A 12,515-nucleotide genomic window follows, 5' to 3' on the forward strand; every position below is an offset into this window, starting at 1 on the left:
GGCCACACAAAGGAAGAAGGGAAGCGCCGGCCGTACACGCCACTGTGAGCCTCGGCAACACGATGTGGCCGCCCGCCCCCAGTGCCAGGGGCCCCTTCGCAGGACCCGGCAGCGCAGGCCACCCAGGGGCAGAGCGTGGCAGCGTGCGGGTGGCAGGCGGTGGCTGGAGGGTCAGGCCTCCTGTGGGGGGCGCGGAGCTCCGGACGTAGAGCGCAGAGACGGCGCTGGGAACCACGCACCGCACGCTCTCACGGGTCAGCCGTGTGCCGGGGGTTCCGTGTCAGCGACGCTGCTGGCGGAGGGCAGGTCGGGCTCCCGCAGCTGGGCTGCCGTGACGCGGGTGGCAGTTTGCTGGTCTCTGCCCCAGCTCCTGACACGAGCGCCTGAGTCCTCGGAATGGAATGTCCTGGGTGGCGGGCCTGGCTTTTGTTCTCCCGAGAACGCCGGGACGCTCCCGGGCTAAGCTGGCCAGCAAGGAGACCAAGCTGGGGCCACACGTCAGAGCCTTCAGCCCCACCCCCACCCTCCGGGGGCAGGGGGCATGGACGGCCCCGGAGTAAACAATCGATTGTGCCTGCCGGAGAGGCCCCGCAAACCCCTGGACCTCGAGGCTCGGGGAGCACCAGGTCCCGCCTCCACGGGGAGGAAGCGCCCAGGCTTCCCTCCGTGTCCTCTGTGATGAACCGGCACACCCAGGGGAGCCTCCCCCAGTCCTGTGAGCCATGCTGGCGAGCGCTCAACGCCAGGGGAGGGGGCGGGGGCGGGGGCAGGGGGCACGGGGACCCCGATCCGCAGCTGCGGGACGGGACGAGGGGAGGGCAGACCCCCTCCTCGGGACGGGCTTCTGCAGTGGAGGCGGCGGGCGGGGAGTCCTCAACCCGCGGGGCGCGGTGGGTCAGCCTGAGCGGGCTGGGGACACCGGGCGGGGGGCTGGGGCTCTGAGTAGAGGGGACAAGGCTCTCCTCCGGCTGGTGTCTCCAGTCACCGCTGCAGACGTATGCGGGGATCCGTACTTGCTGATGGACCCCACACTCTGAATAAGCCCCAAAGGGACCTCAAAATCCAAAGCACGGCGGAGCCCCGGAGCCCCGAGGCGGCCCAGAGCAGCCCCACCCGCTGCCCGCCCCTCCCCCGCGACACCAAGCCCAGGGCTGACATCCTGCCCACCAGGCCTGTTGTAGCAACGGCCCCGCGGGCTCTGCCAACAGGAAACTCTGGAATCTCACAGCCATTCCAGACAGGCCGGCCCGGACCAGTGGGGCCATGGGCCCCGCCTTCCCCAGGGGCAGGTCCTGGCTCCTGCGCCTGTGTGGGTGACCACAGGGCTCTAGCCACGTCTCCCACAGCCAGCGGGCGGCGGGCTCCGACGAGAAAGTGGCCCCGTCACACACAGGACCCGCGCGTGGACAAACCGGGGCTCGCCACGCACCCGGCTTCCCCCTGGGGGGAAGGGGCCCAGACCGTGGCTGCAGGAGTGGCAGCTGGGAGGCCGTGGGCCCGTGCGTGGCCTCTGAGTCCGGTGCTGGACGGTCGGCAGCTGTTTACCCAAAGGAGCCCCGACCCGCATCTGCCCAAACGCCCTGCCATCCCCGCCCGGCCCGGCCCCTCCACGTCCGCATGGGTGGCCCCGCGCAGGGCCGGACGGCAGCAGGGCCACCAGGCCCCGCAAAGAGGCCTGCCCCCCCGCCGAGCGCAGAGCCTGGCCCCGCTGCCCCCATGCCCGGCCACAGGCCCCCAGGCCTCCTGCCCGCCCCCCCACCCAGGCAGTCCCACTGCACATCTGTCGACACAGTGGTGGCGTCTCCACACTTGTCTCTCAAAAATCTGGCCACCACCGTGGCTCTGCCAGGCCGGAAACCAGGACACACAGCACGCGCCCGGCAGGCCCGCCGGGAGCAGCGCCAGGCCTCCGCGTCCCCGGACAAGAAGGGCACGGCAGAGGCCGCACCAAACGCCACCGGGACGGACTCGCCTCTGGAGCGGGACAGGGTGCAGGGTGTGGGGAGCCGTGCGACGGGGCTCAGACAGCTGCGTGGGGGCCTCTGTCCAGGCCCCCACCCCCACCTCCGCCCCCAGGGAGCCACCCCACGCCGTGCACCCCAACTGCACGAGCAGGAAGAGCTCGCCGTGGAGAACGCGCGAAGCGTGGGCAAGCGGGAAGACCACCGCCGTGCCGGGAGCCGCTCCGCGTCACGGTCTCGTCTGCACGTGGCCTGCGTGTCGTCACGCCTTGGCCCCACCCGCCCAGCCTGCGGCTGCTTCCCTGCCGTGCGCTTTTGTAGCCAGGAGGCTCCCCGCGTCACGAGGTGCCAACATCTCAGTCCGGATTGTCACACGGCCCCCGTGTCAGCCGCTCGAGCTCTGCCACGAACGCCTGAGCCCTGGACGTACCCCGGCGCCCCCTGGGGCCGCGATTCCCAGGGACAGAGCTGCCGCGGGGGCAGCACCTGTGCTGCCCGGAGCCCCCTCCCCGGCCCCGAGGGCGCTGTCGTCTGAGGGAAGCTGCCCTCGCTTCACAGGAAAACCTTGACTCCACCTCAGAGCAAGGCTGGGCATGGGACGGGGCCGCAGACGCGACATCAGGGGACTCACCAAGCTCCTTGGAGCCCTGGCTCTCGCTGGCCAGCTCGCCCATCTTCACGAGGGCATCGAAATAGCCTTTGGCAGCGTAGGTCACACCTGGGGGAAGAGGGGGAGGTGAGTCCCCTTGGGGACAGAGCGGACCGCACAGCACGTGGCCCTGGCGAGGCCAGCCCTCCCCGGGACAAGACACCCTTCAGTCCAGGCTCCGCCCGGCTCCTCTTTCGTACCCCCCGCCCCCGCCGCAGGGCGGCTCTTCTAAGAACGCAGTGTGCGCCCGGGGGCAGAGCCCGAGTCCAGGCACGGGAGCCGCTCCCCGCCGGCCCTGCCACTCGAGACAAACCTGGCCTGAGCTCCGCCCCGGTCTAGGAGCTGGACCCGCGGCTGGGAGTGTGTCGCGCTGCTCAGATCTACCAGGGTCACCACGGCCAGTGGGCAGTGGGGGGGGCAGCGTATTCACAGGGGGCCCTGACTTCTCCTGGGACTCGGAATGCTCTGGGCCGCCGAGGGGACGGCGGTGACCTTCCCGAGGCCCCGGGTGCGCCCTGCAGCTGAGGGAGCAGCCGCCAGCCCAAGCCTCGTGCATTTTCGATAGAACCTGGTGAGCCCCCTGTAAAGGGGCACTCGCACACGGTCTACCGGGGCAGTTCCAGTTGGGTGTGTGTGGCTCTGCGCCCCAGCAGGCCGCCCTGGCTGCTGCAGGAGGGCGGCCTTCTCGGACCCCACGGAAAAAGGCCGCGCTGGGGCCCAGCCCGGCCCTGGAGGGGCCCAGCAGAGCGGCGGCGGCGGCAGGGCAGCCAGGCTCTGGTGCAGCCCAGGGAGACAGGAGGCGGACGCCTGTGCTTCTCCACGCACAGCCCCGCAGCACCGCGGGGGCCCAGGTCGGGACGGAAAGGCCCGGAAGGCAGGAGGCGGCCGGGCCTTGGCCAGGATGTGGCGCGCCTGGAAGTGAGGCTGCCCTGCCCCAGAAACGCCCCTGGGGCTGCGAAGCTCCCCAAGATGGTGGCCCTCAGAAAAGGAAGCGCTTGCTGGTCCGATCCCGGCACTTTCGGTTCCCGCTCCACGTGCAAGAGGAGGCTGGGCCCAGCCGGGGGGAGGTGCAGGAAGCTGGCCTTGCGCCACGGCGGGACGAGCGCAGCCCTGGCCCAGCCGCTCGCCGACGGCAGGCAGACCAGGGCCGGCCCCCGACGGCCTGCCGCGGCCTGTCCCGCAAGCGGGAGCTTCAGGGGATGGAACCCGACTCAGGACCTGGCACGTGGACAGCCAAGGGCTCTGCCACCAACTCCCGGAGGGGACGGAGGCCACCGCCACGGCCACGGCGCGGCCACGTCGTTGACCTACAGGCAGGGCCTCAGCTCAGGAAAGGACAGCTTCCTGTGATGGCTCTGAGGAGACAGAACCTGAGTCTGAGGGACGGTGCCTCCCTGCAGGCCCGTGAGGGCCTCAGGGCAGGGGTGGCTAAGAGGGGCCGGGGTGGCCAGAACTGCGTGTCCAGGCCATCACCCCACACAACGGAGACAGAGGGCGCTGACACCCTGCCCTCGGGCCCAGTCCCTGCGTACGCTGCTGCTCCCCCTCAGAGGGGTCCCCCTGCAGCAGAGGTCCCCTAGGAGGGGGACCCGGGTCATGGCAGAGTGCTGGGCTGCAGACCACCCGACAGGGCAGGCTCACAACAGGAGGCCCCCTCCACGCCCGGCCATGGCCAGCCACCCTCACCTGGACACTAGCAAGGAGGCCACCCTCCAGGGACAGGGCGGCTCTGGCCAGGTGCTGTCCCAGGTGATCGTGGCAGTAAGAAAAGGAGCAACAGCTCTGGCCTCCCCTTGTCACCTCCGACCTACTGCCCACCAACAAAGCCTCCCGGAACCTGGGGTCCCAGGCACCTCCCTGCTGGGTAGGGCGGGCGGGGGCTTTGCTCACAGTCAAGGGCGTCGGGACCAGCGGTCGGTGCCCCAGAACATGGCGTTCTGATGCGGGGGGCCCACACACTCCCACGGCCTCTGGCTGCACTGCACCCCCCGCGCCCCTCCCCTAATGCCCTGCGAGCTGCAGACAGTGCCCACGCCAGGCAGCGGTCTCGGGCCCCACACCCAAAGCCACCGCTTCCTCTAAGCCCTGATCCTTCCGCATCCACGCGGGCAGCACACCCTCCTGCCTCCTGGCACCCGACTCGGGGCTCTCGTCACAGCCGCGGGACAAGGCCGAGGGTGCGGCTGTCCCATGACCATGGGCAGGGGGCCAGCGCTCGGCCCCGCGCTCCGCCCCCCACCGCACCGGGGCCTGCGTCTCACCTGCCAGGGCCTTCTCGTAGTTCTTCCCCATGGCGATGAAGTTCCGCAGGCTGGGGTTGAACTGCTCCATGATGGTCTGGGGGAAGAGCAGAGAGCGCACGTCAGTGACCAGGACCGGCCGGGGGGCGATGGGGGGCCCATGCCCCCCGGGAGCACAGACAGGCTTCCGGGGCCTCAGCTGCGCCCTTGAAGGCCCTCGGGCACACGCCCTTCCCGCGCCTCTACAACGGGGACGCGAACGAGACTGGAACCCGCCGAAGCGGGCTCTGTGGCCTGCACGGGCAGACGTGCGCAGGGCATGGGGTGGCACGCGGCGGCGCTCAGACGCGTGGCCGTGGAGGGAAGGGCCTCTGCCCGCCGCACGCAGACGCTCCGCACCCGGAGCGCCCTCCCCCTGCAGCCCCCACTCAACACGCCCGTTACCCAACAGCAGCTCTGATCGGTGCCCGCGGCCTGACTCGCGCGCGCTGCTCTGCGAATGACCCGCCCGGCTCCGGTCTGTTCGCCCGACTGGCTGACGTCTCAGTGCCAGCGTCAGCAATTCTGAGACTGAAGAAATTAGATTTTCACTCGAAGGCCAAATAAACGTTTTAATTACAAGGCATAAAGACAGACACACGCGGTCAGAGCCAAGCGCGCACTCTCCCGGGGAATCTGCACCGGCTGCTGACAGCCAGCCCGCCGGCGAGGCACGGATGGACTCCCACGGAAGGCCGTCCGGGCCCCACGGTCGGGGCCCTCGTTCCTCCGCGCACCTGAGTGTCCCTGAGCACGGCCGAGGGAAGACCGCGGGCGGGGAGCCGCCAGCTCCTGTGGTGGACCGAAGAGGCCCTGGGCTCTGCCCTGGCCCCACCCCTGTCACGCGCCCTGAGCCAGTGCAGCCAACTGGGGACACCGGGCAGCGTGGTGGGATCTGGTTCCAGACAACCCGCTACCTGGCCCGAGCCTCCACTCACCCACCCGAGTCCAGCCGGGAGCACCAGCAGAGGGCCACCGAGTCCCACGCCGTGGGGGGTGAGCACTCACGTCTGAGAGGCCCCCTCCCTGGGTCCAGGCTGGGCCGCAGGCTCGCGGAAGTGTGCCCACCAGGCTCCACACCACGTGGGGCACGTGGGAAGGGAGGGGAGCGGCAGGGCAGGAGCGGGCCAGAGCCAGGGCAGCAGCGCCCCTTCCCAGCCCCGGGCCCCAGCACTGGGATCCTGCAGGAGCCAACGGAGGAGCCGCTCCAGGGCACAGGTAGCCGTTGGTCCCCGGACCCCGCAGGCTGAGAGCCTGGCGAGGCCTTCCGGCCTGGCCAGCCCCTAGCCACTCCCTGGATGGCGACAGCCACTTCGATTTACTTGGATCACGGATCTGCCTGGACAGCAGGGGCAAAGGGACGCGGGACACCGCGCCTGCAACCGGGGAACGGGGTGGGGGGGGCTTGGCTCCGGCCTCGCTCCAGCGCCCAGGGCGGCTCGGGGTCTGTTTGCTCCTTGGCTCCGGCCCAGCCGCGGCCCCTTTCCGGCAGCTTCCTGGAGGGGCTGCTGCAAACTGAGCCACACTCTCTACCACAGGCGGGAAGGGGAGGGCGCACCTTCTGCCTCCAGCCCCTCCACACGGGGGATGCGGCCTCCGTCCCCCATATCACCCTGAATCCTCGCCTGATTGCTCCGTGTGCAAACTGTCCCATTTTACAGCAAAGACAAGGAGGTCAGGAGCCCGCCAGCCAGCTCCTGTGTCAACCACAGGCTGGCCGGGCTCATCCCTCGGTCCACACGCCCCGGCACTGCCCCGACCAAGGCTGGCGGGTCCGGACCGGGTGCACCAGGTAGCTCTACCTGCCCAGGGCTCCCTGCTCCCCTCCCCAGGAGGGCTGGCTCCTGGCCATCTGGTCACGCAAGGACAGGGCCTGGTGCCTGTCCCATCTGCTCACCCAGGACACACAATCGGCAACCTCCAAGGGCCCTGGGGCCCAGCTGCCTCCAACCACAGCCCCTCGGTCGTGACTCGGCAGGAGAAGCAGGCGCCAGCTCGGGGCCCGGCAGGCCCAACCTCCTCTCGCGCCCCCGTCCGGGTCCCCGTCCGGACGCCACTGGAAAGCGGCAGCTCCCCTGCCCCCTGCAGCCCGCGGGGACGGGCGACGACCGGCTGGGGCTCCGGGCAGAGGGCGGTCTGTCCCTCTCTGAAACCCGGGACGTCCGTCCTGGGGACACTCCTTAAGGGAGTAAAACCAACGCCAGGAGTTCAGTGGATGCTGGAGAGCTGCCTGGAAGAGGCAGACTTGAGCTGGACTTCACGTGGTTGGAGCTGGGGGCAAAGCAGGCAGACTGGCAGCAGTTCCCTCCCCACACTCTCCACAAGACTCCCCCACAGGCCAGAGCCCCCCCCCCTGCAGACCACAAGTCCTCTTGGGGCGTAAGGCCTCCCCTCGGCCTGACAGCGTCCAGCAGGGACAGGGACAGGGACAGGGACCCGCGAGCGCACGGCAGGCCCAGCTGGCGCGGCCTCCACGGGGCCACGGGAGAAAGCACCGAGCAGGGCGGCACGGCCGAGCGCAAGGGTCCCACCCTGCACGAGGAGGAGGGTGGAGAGGGAGCGGAGGGTCGCTGGAGAAGGGCTGTAGCCTCGGCCGCGACTTCCCTGGCAGCTGCGGACGTCGCTTTAATAAAGGGAGAACCCGTGTCTCTGCCGTGGCGCCCGATGACTCGGGCCACCAGGAGGGGCTGAAGGGGGTGCCTCCTCCCTGTCACTGCGCTGGCCAGGAGGCCCTGGGAGAGGGGACAGCCCGTCTTGGGCTGAGTGACATCAGGACAAGATGTGGAATGTGGCCAACTCGCCTGGTGCCGGTCGAGGGCCAGGCCTCTCCGTGGGCCCCTTGGCAGGGGGGACCCGGGGCCACGCACAGATGAGGGCGGAGCAGCCTGAGCTCCCAGGGCCCCGAGCTCCCCCGACGTCTCGCGATTCCTTGGGACTGGGACCCCCGCATCCCCACCGCCAGCTGCCTCTTGGGGTCTGCAGCCCTCAGTGCCCCAGGCCTGCCTCCCCCAAATGAAGCCCCCGCTGGCTCATGCAGGCCGTGGGGCGGAGCGCGCAGGACGGGGCCTGGCCCACTGTGAGCCGCCCCCACCGGAACCGGACAAACCCCATCAGACCGGGAGCCACGAGCAGCAGGGCCCAACACAGGCCCCGCCAGCCCGGCCACTTCCTTCCTGTCGAGTGGCGTGTCCTGCCGGCCCAGGGCTGAGGGCTCAGGGCCCCTGGACGGACGGCGGGCCTAGGCCCCACCGGCTGGCCGCGGGGGGGAGAGACCGCCCCGAGGGGGGCCCTAATTCAGGCAGGGGGGCCCCCGGGCTTGAGGCACCGGTGGCCCCAGAACCGCCACTCACTGCCACTTTGACAGCCAGCACCCAGAGAACCCCCACACCTGAGGTGGGAGGTGATGGCGCCCCGGATTTGGGAGGCTGAACTTGCCCCTTAAGTTTTCAAGTGTTGAAGGCCTGACCCCCTGCACCTCCGAAGGTGACCATTTTGGAAAGAGAGGCTCTGCTGCCGTCATCAAGCCAAGAGAACGTCATCAGGGCGCCCCTAAGAGAAGAGGAGATGCCCGAGCAGGGTGACCCCGGAGGACGCAGGAAGGGGCAGCCGCCTGCCAGCTGCGGACGGGTGCCCGCACCCCGCGCCCGCGCTCTGGCCCCAGCACTGAGAGGCAGGTGTCCGCCGCTCCGTTGCCCGGCCAGAGGCGCTTGCCCAACGGCCAGAGGCGCTTGCCCAATGGCCTGAGACGACCAAGACCCCGGGCTGTTCCCACCTGCGAAGCGCAGGCCCGACCCATAGCTCTGTTCTCATCGCCCAGAGCAGGACCTAGTTACCGCTTGACCAGCTGCCTGGAACATTCCAAGGCCACTGACCCGTGCGGGTCCGCGAGGCCGCTCAGCCGAGTTTCACGGCCGGGCGGCTGCTGGCTGCGAGTGTGCCGGCGGACCCGCCCTCCCTGCTCAACTGCGGTCCCGCCCCCGCGGGCACAGGCCACTTGGCTCCCAGCTACCAGCAAAGCCTCAGCCTGGGCTTCCGTCTGCCACCAGCCTCTGGCCCCAAGGAGCCCACGCTCTCACAGCCGCCCCCCGGGGAGTTTCGCGTCATGCCATTCAACCACGACCGAGAACGGGCGGCGCTGGCGCCAAGGCCCTTGCCCAAAACGGGGGGGACCCCAAGAGGGCAGCGGGCCTGGAAGTCAGAGCCCGGCCGCCCTCGCGATGCGCTGCTCCCCTTCCTGCTGGGACCCCCAGGGCCCCGCGTGGAGCCGGTTTAGGGATAAACGATGCCACGCAGGCAATTTGGCGCTGCGCCGTGTCCGAGCAAGCCACCAAGGCCGGTCACCACAATCGCGACGGCCTGCACACCACACAGCCCCGCGTCCCCAGCCGACATCCGCCTCCCGCCCCCCACCCCCCCGTGCAGAGCCGGGGGTCGGAGCGCGTGAGACCAAGACCGGCAGGCCCAGGCAGCACCTCCTGGCCCTGCCCCCGCTGGGGACTGGCAAGGGGCTGCACTGAGGGCGGCGGCCCGACCGAAGCCCCTGGAGGACAGGCACGTCGAGGGCCCATCTGCGTGTGTGGCCAGCAAGGCCCTGGATTCCCAGGGGCAGAACAGGCCACGGCTTGAGCTCCGTCGGTCCCTGGACTGCACGGGACCTGCCTTCTGTGGAAGGGGACGGGAGGGAGCAGATAGGGGTGTGGACGAGGCCTCTTCTTGCAGAACACGGCCCCTGTGGGCTCAACGGGGCAGCCCACGTGGAGGGACCCCAGGTCCCTGTCACCTGGGGTAGCGGCACTTCTGTCTCTGTCACGCCCTGCCTGGGGGCCACAAGGCTCCTCTACCCTAGCAGCGCCCGGCCCCCGCCCCGCCGGACGGACCCCCAGCCCCAGGGCTGGGCACGCCCTCCCCCACTCTGAGGTCAAGGCCTCGGGCTCTGCCACAGCCCAGGCACCCGCGCACCCCAGGGCCAAGGCCGGCTCTGCCTGCTGTCACCTCATGGCGCCGAACCCCTCCCCAGCTGGGCGGGAGCGCGCCGAGACGTCGCAGCCACAGCCCCTCGGCGACTGAGAAAGGACCGGGCTGGGCCGGGCCCTCCTCGGAATTCCTCTCCCGATCAAGAAAAACAAAGCGCCAGCAACAAAAAAGGCAGAACGCGAGTCCCGGGGATTGAAAGAAAATTCCGAGGCAGCTCAGGAAACGGCTGGGCGGGGCAGGGAGGGGCGGGGCGCCTGGCACGGGCAGCCGGGCTGCGGGGCTCCGAGGGGCCAGGCGCTGACCGCGAGGGGATTCCAGAAAGACGCTGCCCCTTCGTTTCTGCGTATTTGACACCCGACTGAAACACCCAGCACAGGGATTCTACAGGAACTTTCGTAAGTAAATAAAATCATCACAAGCAAGAAGCAGCGCCCCGTTCTGACCAACAAACTTCTTTCCTCCCGGGGCCCCTGACTCAGCATCAGGGGACATGGGGTCTGAGGGCAGGCGCCCAGGCAGCTCACGCACGCTGCCCCCCAGGGGTGCGGCCCGGCCTTCGGGGCGCTGACAGCCCAGGGCGCAGGGCTGGCTGTGCCAGGCCCCCTACGGTTGACGGTGCAGGGACGCCTGAGGCCCGACGGCCACACACCGCCTGCCGGACAGCCCGCAGCGGTTTCCAAAGCCGCCTCTTGAGGAGAGGACTCAGTCTCCCACCAGGGCCGGCCGGCCCACCTGTAGCCACGCTCTCTGCATAGGGTACCCTGGGGTGCTGAGTGGGGACGAGCGAGCGGCAAGGCCAGCCTCCCCTGCCACCCGCCTGGTCCTGCGGGGACATTCCTGAGCTCCTGGAGTAGGATCTAGACCCACAAACCGGGCGGCAGGGGTGCCAGTTGGGGCTCAGGCTCCCTGCCAGCTGCCTTCCCGTGTTGGGGAGGGGACGGGCCGCCTGCTCAGCAACCGGCCCTCCCCTGAAAGGTCGCCTGCCCTGTGCAGCACGGCCGTACTTCCCACACCGGGGCTGGAGAAAGGGGGCCAGGGTGGCTCTCGGTACCCCACTCCAAAGTGAGGCAACAAGAACGTGGCCCCTGCCCGCCCCTCCCCACTGACTGAGCCCCAGGCGCCAGGCCAGCACGGGGTGCTGTTCTGACCTGGGGCCTGCGGTGCACATGCGTCGGGTCCCAAGAGCACCCTGGCCTCTCCAGCTCAGCACGCGTCCCCCACACGCGCCCCCTCCAGACCTAACTAGCACTCACAGGGCCACCTCGCCCGGCCCGGCACCCTGAGCTGCCCGTGACGTTCGCTAGCAGACACGTGAACCAGCAGCAAGAGTTCAGTTCCACGGAGCCAACGTTCTCAGGGTCATGACCTGGGTAGCGGCCAGCCAGTGCCAACGTTGGTGGGGCAGGGAAAGGTCGCGCGCTGACCCAGCTCCCCCGGGTGCGGGGGTGGGGAGACGCTGCTGCTGAAACACAGGTGGTGGGAAGGCGGCCACCACGCAGCATGTCCGGGGCAGGGCTGAGCAGAGTCCACGCGGCGAGAGCAGGCCCCGCCATCTCATCAGGAGACACGCCCCCCGGGGCCTCCCTGGAAACACCTCGGAAGCAAAACAGAGCACCACATATGCGCACAGGCACCCAGCTTTGCCACACATGCCCAGGCTCGCGCACACACGGGCACAGCTTTGTGCACACACATGTTGCGCACACACACATGCACACGCAAACAGCTCATATACATGTGTCCACGCACACGGGCGGCATGGTCACATGTACACAAGCCAGGCTCATGTTCACACAGAGGCCGGGCCCACGGCCGTGACTCCTCACCTCCTCAGTGAGGCAGGCACCCGCCGGCTCCGCCCAGCAGGCGTTTCCGTTGCCAAGGAAGTGCCTATCGGAGGCTGCACTTCACCACCTCCAACGGGGCCTGCGGAGCTCTAAGCGCTCCAGACGCCAGGCTTCCACGGCTGCAGTTACGTGTGACTGCCCCGGCGGGGGCGAGGGCGAGGAGCGCCGAGGTCTGCGGCGGAGTCCTAGGAGGCCCCACCCGGAGCGGGGAGGGTCGTGGGCAGGTACCAGTCAGCCGGGCCTTTTTGAGAGAAGCCAGCGGCGGGCTCTCACCGGCCCAAGGTGAGCGCCCACCTGCCAGCGCCCACACCCACCCTCACGAGCCCTTCCGAGCTGCCCCAGAGGTGGGGAGCCGCCTGAGTCCCCGCTGCGAGACCTGCCGGCACCCACCCCTGCAGGAGGCGCTGCACCGCGGCCTCCCTACCAAAGCCGCAGGGTGAGGACACGGCGCTGCGAACGGCCGTCCTCCTTTGCCGTGCCCCGCTCCCCGCGTCCCCGGGACAGGCTGGGACCCGTGGCACCACGTCCCCGGAGAATGTACCAGAGCTGCCTCCTCACACGCCCTCAGGTCACTGGCAGGCCGGGCTTCTCCCGGGACATAGAACCGTGAGCACAGCACCCACCCAGCAGTCTCTCTCCAGAGCCACTGGTAACAAAAGCCCACGGCCGGCAGGCGCCTCTCCCAAGAGGGCTGCCGTGGAGGCTTCGTTCTGAGCAGTAGGCGACCCTCCTGCACGCTCTGTCCCTGCCCCAGGCAATTGCCCAGGGCTGCCCCGAGGCTGTGCCTGCTGCCTGTGCCGTTCCC

The 12,515-nt window shown here is 69.6% G+C and overlaps 1 protein-coding gene across 3 annotated transcripts in view; it reads right to left on the reverse strand.

Annotated features, from left to right (window-relative positions):
* The window catches only part of BAIAP2 (BAR/IMD domain containing adaptor protein 2), a 50,107-nt gene that overhangs the window by 35,112 nt on the left and 2,480 nt on the right, over positions 1–12,515 (reverse strand). For all 3 annotated transcript variants that reach the window (XM_054593239.1, XM_054593241.1, XM_054593240.1), the window contains exons 2-3: positions 4,872–4,947; positions 2,593–2,679 (exon numbers count right to left, since the gene is read on the reverse strand). In XM_054593239.1, coding sequence (XP_054449214.1) covers positions 2,593–2,679; positions 4,872–4,947 — 163 coding nt within the window. The remainder of the gene's footprint in view (positions 1–2,592; positions 2,680–4,871; positions 4,948–12,515) is intronic.

The sequence above is a fragment of the Pteronotus mesoamericanus genome, unplaced genomic scaffold (genome assembly GCF_021234165.1).
Source record: "Pteronotus mesoamericanus isolate MK-2021 breed Mesoamerican mustached bat unplaced genomic scaffold, CSHL_Meso_final scaffold_408, whole genome shotgun sequence".
Classification (NCBI taxonomy): Eukaryota; Metazoa; Chordata; class Mammalia; order Chiroptera; family Mormoopidae; genus Pteronotus; species Pteronotus mesoamericanus.